This window comes from Mus caroli, chromosome 1 (assembly GCF_900094665.2).
Source record: "Mus caroli chromosome 1, CAROLI_EIJ_v1.1, whole genome shotgun sequence".
NCBI classification, from domain to species: Eukaryota; Metazoa; Chordata; class Mammalia; order Rodentia; family Muridae; genus Mus; species Mus caroli.
This window is the reverse complement of record NC_034570.1, coordinates 146,610,775-146,614,686: the sequence shown is the minus strand read 5'-3', so window position 1 is coordinate 146,614,686 and position 3,912 is coordinate 146,610,775. Positions and strand designations below refer to the sequence as shown.

Below are 3,912 nucleotides of genomic sequence, written 5' to 3'. Positions count from 1 at the left end.
TAAAGAGACTCCATCCTGATCTCCACAGTGGTCACCCAGTTCACATTCCTACCCGTAGGGTGTAAAGAGACTCCATCCTGATCTCCACAGTGGTCCACCAGTTCACATTCCTACCCGTAGGGTGTAATGGTCTCTCCCTCTCTGTGTCCTTATTAGCATTTCTTGACCTGTTTTCTTAATGATAGTCGTCTTTCAGTTTGCATTTCCTTATTGTAGACTGACAACACAGCCCCACTCCAAAATGCCACTTTTACTTGAAGGAATTATCAACAAGCAAACTATGCTTACTCCTGTCTTCAGCAGTTCAGAGCATTGCTACTCTTGAAGAGAACTTGGGTCATTTGAATAGTGAAAATATATTTTATGCCACACTAGAATGAATCCAGACCATTAAACTGTTAACTTTTCAGATAGCTAATAATTAAAAACAAAAAAAAAACCCAACAACTCTCAAACATGAATAAGGAAAATAACTGGGTTTTAGTGTCTTTATTAGCTTTTCTCATTAGTAAATTGAGTGGGCAGAAGATGGCTTAGAGGTTAAGAGAACTGGCTGCTCTTCCAGAGGTCCTGAGTTCAATTCCCAGCAACCTTAGGGTGGCTCACAACCATCTATAATGAGATTTGGTGTCCTCTTCTGGCATGCAGGCATACATGTAGGGAGAATGTTGTATACATAATAAATAAATAAATAAATAAATAAATAAATAAATAAATCTTAAAAACGAAAAACAAAACCCTGCATTATGGGCCATAGACTGTTATCATTGATTTGCTTTTCCTACTGTTAGGAACTTCTTAAAATAGTTCATAATATAAAACAGTTATAGAGTTAAAGCATTCTTTAGATAGTGAGAAATGTTAGGATTTAAGAATTTAACAGTGCAATAGTGGTTACACTAATTGGCTTGCTGATGTGCAGCTATTAAACAGGTAAATGTAAAGATACAGTAACATTATGGGAAAATGTGAAAGATATGAAAGGTTAAAAAGGACTATGAATTTGCCAGCATGTTTGACTATAGTTATTAAAGCTGAGAGATCATACTAAACTGTTTTAGAATGATGGAGTAATTTATAACATTTTCCCTCCACTAATTCGAAATGTTTTGGTGTTATCTTGAATTACATTGTATCTGTAATCTGTTGATGACTTCATTCTTTTCTTTATGCTACTTTGAATTTATCTCCTTCAAATCTCAGTCCCTTTTCCTAATTCTTTAAATGTTAGGCAGAAATCAAACGTCTTCAAGAAGCCAATAAGGCAGCCCGGAAAGAGAGGCAGCTGATCCTTAAGCAGCAGGAAGAGATCGAGAGGATCCGGCAGACCACCATAAAACTGCAGGAGAAGCTCAAGTCTGCAGGGGAGAAGAAATTGGTAACTTAAATGAAGTTTTTATTAATCTGCTTTCTGCCTGTGTTGCTTGTTAATCTTGGCTCACTTTGTCTTCTGAAGTGATAGGTATGTTTGTTCAGTGTGATGTAATAATGACTTGGATAAAGTCTTGTGTGCCTCGAAAACATCTTCTCGTGGTATGTGGTTATCTTGGAAGAAACACATGGTTCTTTCTTTAGCTTTAAAGTCTTTCTCTTTTGAATTAAAGTGGGGTTAATTTGGATTCTTGGATTTGCTGATCTGTCATTATGCCTCAAAATTAAAAGGAGAGGCTCTGTTCTCATTATATGGTATTCCTCTCAGCTATCCAGAGTAAAGGAGACATGTAGGCAAGAGCAAAACCTGCGTCTCTGCTAAGGTACAGTGGGGTGTCAGTACTAGGTTGGAATAGTCAGGATTTTATAACAATTTAAAATTTTTAAATCCCAATTTCCCATATTTTGATTTTTGAAACACTCTCAAAAATCAAAAGTTAAGCCCATGATAAATTTATTTTTCTTAGTTGCTTGAAAATAAGTAGCCAACAAATTAACACTGATATATTACTACTTAACTTCCAGTCCTTTCAGTTTCCTACTTATCAAAATGGTGCTCTTTACAGCAAATCAACTCCAGATTGCTAGTGGAAGTTTTTTTGTATCTTTTTGTTTTTCCTCCTTCAGTCTAGAATAGGTTCTTGACCTTGATATATGAGAATGCACAACAGTCATTTTGTAGAACATTCCCTAATGGGCTTTGTCTGGTGTTCCCTTGACATTAGATTCAGATTGTGTACCTGTGGTAGGAGTATCGTGTAAGTGATTTTGTATTTGTTGCCACCAACAGGTAGACCTTGATTTTGACTTTAATTGATCACTGTGCCTCGGTCACTTGATTAATATGTCCTAGACTTTACTGTGTTAATGAATTACTTTTCTGTTACTGTGACAAAACACTGCCATCAAAGAAACATATAAAAGAAAGCATTTAAATGGGTTGTCAGTTTCAGAAGGGTTTTGGCATCAAGTAGCGGGCATGTTGGTTGGAGCAGCTGAGAGTTTACATTTTGATCCACAAGCAAGAAGCAGAGAACACACTGGGAATGGCACAACTCTTGAAAACTCAAAAGCCTGCGCCCTATAGCACACCTCCTCGGAGGCAGCAAGGCCACATCTCTTAGTCCTTCCCAGTCAGTTTCACCACCTGGAAACTCAGTGTTCAAACGTGAGCCTACTGCGGCCATCCTCATTCAGGGCACCACAGTTGTTTATCTTCTCTCTCCCTGGCGTCCTTCCCCGTGGACTGTGGTGCTTGCTAGGATGTTCTCTGTGGAAAGGCGGTCCTAACTGCTCCCCATGTGTGTCTGTGCTCAGGCCGTGGTGCTGATCACTTATTGCACAGGAACTAACATGTCCTGGTTACTGGGATCCTCTGCTTGCGCCATGCTCTGGAATTAGATTCTTTTTACTCTGCTCAGCTCTCGTCCCCCCCCACCCTTCCCCTAGACACAGGTGGGGACATGCTTCTCTTTCTAGTGACTTTAGGTCTCATTTGTTCAGGAGCAGGAAGGAAAAGAGAACGGGTCTGCTTTGTAATTTCATGAAATTTAAACAGACAAGATGATCTGTACCTATCTTCTTGTAAAGTAATGAGTATAACTTAAATTTTATGGGAAAGGTATATTAAGCTATTAAAGTGTCACTGTTGTCTGTGGATTTTGTTGGGTTTGTTGTTTGTTTTTACTATTTTTTTTTTAATGATAAGATTGTTACGTAGCCCTGGCTGGCCTGCAGTTTGCTCTGTAGCCCAAGTTAGTCATGAGGCTGGCAGTCCTGCCTCAGCTTCCTCAGGGGTGAGATTGCAGTTGCCATCATACCTGGCTTCAGGTTTTGCTTCTTGCTTCTTAGAAGTAATGTGCTGGTTAACCCAGTAATTCACCACGTTTTTCCTGTAAATTTTGTAAAATCTGTGAACATACTGTTTTCCATAAAAAAGTTTTAAAAATTTATTTTCCTGCTATGTTTAAAGTTTATATCTTTTGATAATTTTTTGAATGTATACACATTTTATATACCCATAGTGCCTGTTATGTTTTTATTTTGAAGCAGTGCTCGGGATTAAACCTCGGGGCTCACACTTGCTAAGGAAGCACTACTCACTATGCTACACCCCATCCCCTTGTGTTCCTTTTAAGTGTTTTAACTTTTAAAAATCAAAGAGGACATTTGGGTGCTTGATTACACTGGCAGAAAATTTCCAAGTTCTTTGGATTTTCTTAGTTAAGAAAATAACTTATTATATATAATATAACATTTATTTTGCTCTCTCCCCGCCCCTTTCTGTAGTAAAACATGCATAACATAAAAATTTAGTCATTTTTTGAGGGAGAGTCTCACTGTGTATACCAGGCTAGCCTTGAATTCACTCTTGGTAGCTCAACCTGGTGTCAAATTCTTGATCCTTCTGAACCTACTTTCTAAGTGCTGGGATTATAGACATGCACCACCACATCTGGACCCACTTTCTAAGTGCTGGGA

General features: G+C 38.3%; 1 protein-coding gene across 6 annotated transcripts in view; it reads left to right on the top strand.

Moving 5' to 3' along the window:
• Cep350 (centrosomal protein 350) overlaps positions 1-3,912 on the top strand; it is a 131,746-nt gene that overhangs the window by 75,784 nt on the left and 52,050 nt on the right. For all 6 annotated transcript variants that reach the window (XM_021177416.1, XM_029481954.1, XM_021177402.2 and 3 more), the window contains exon 26: positions 1,232-1,378. In XM_021177416.1, the coding sequence (XP_021033075.1) occupies positions 1,232-1,378 (147 nt within the window). The remainder of the gene's footprint in view (positions 1-1,231; positions 1,379-3,912) is intronic.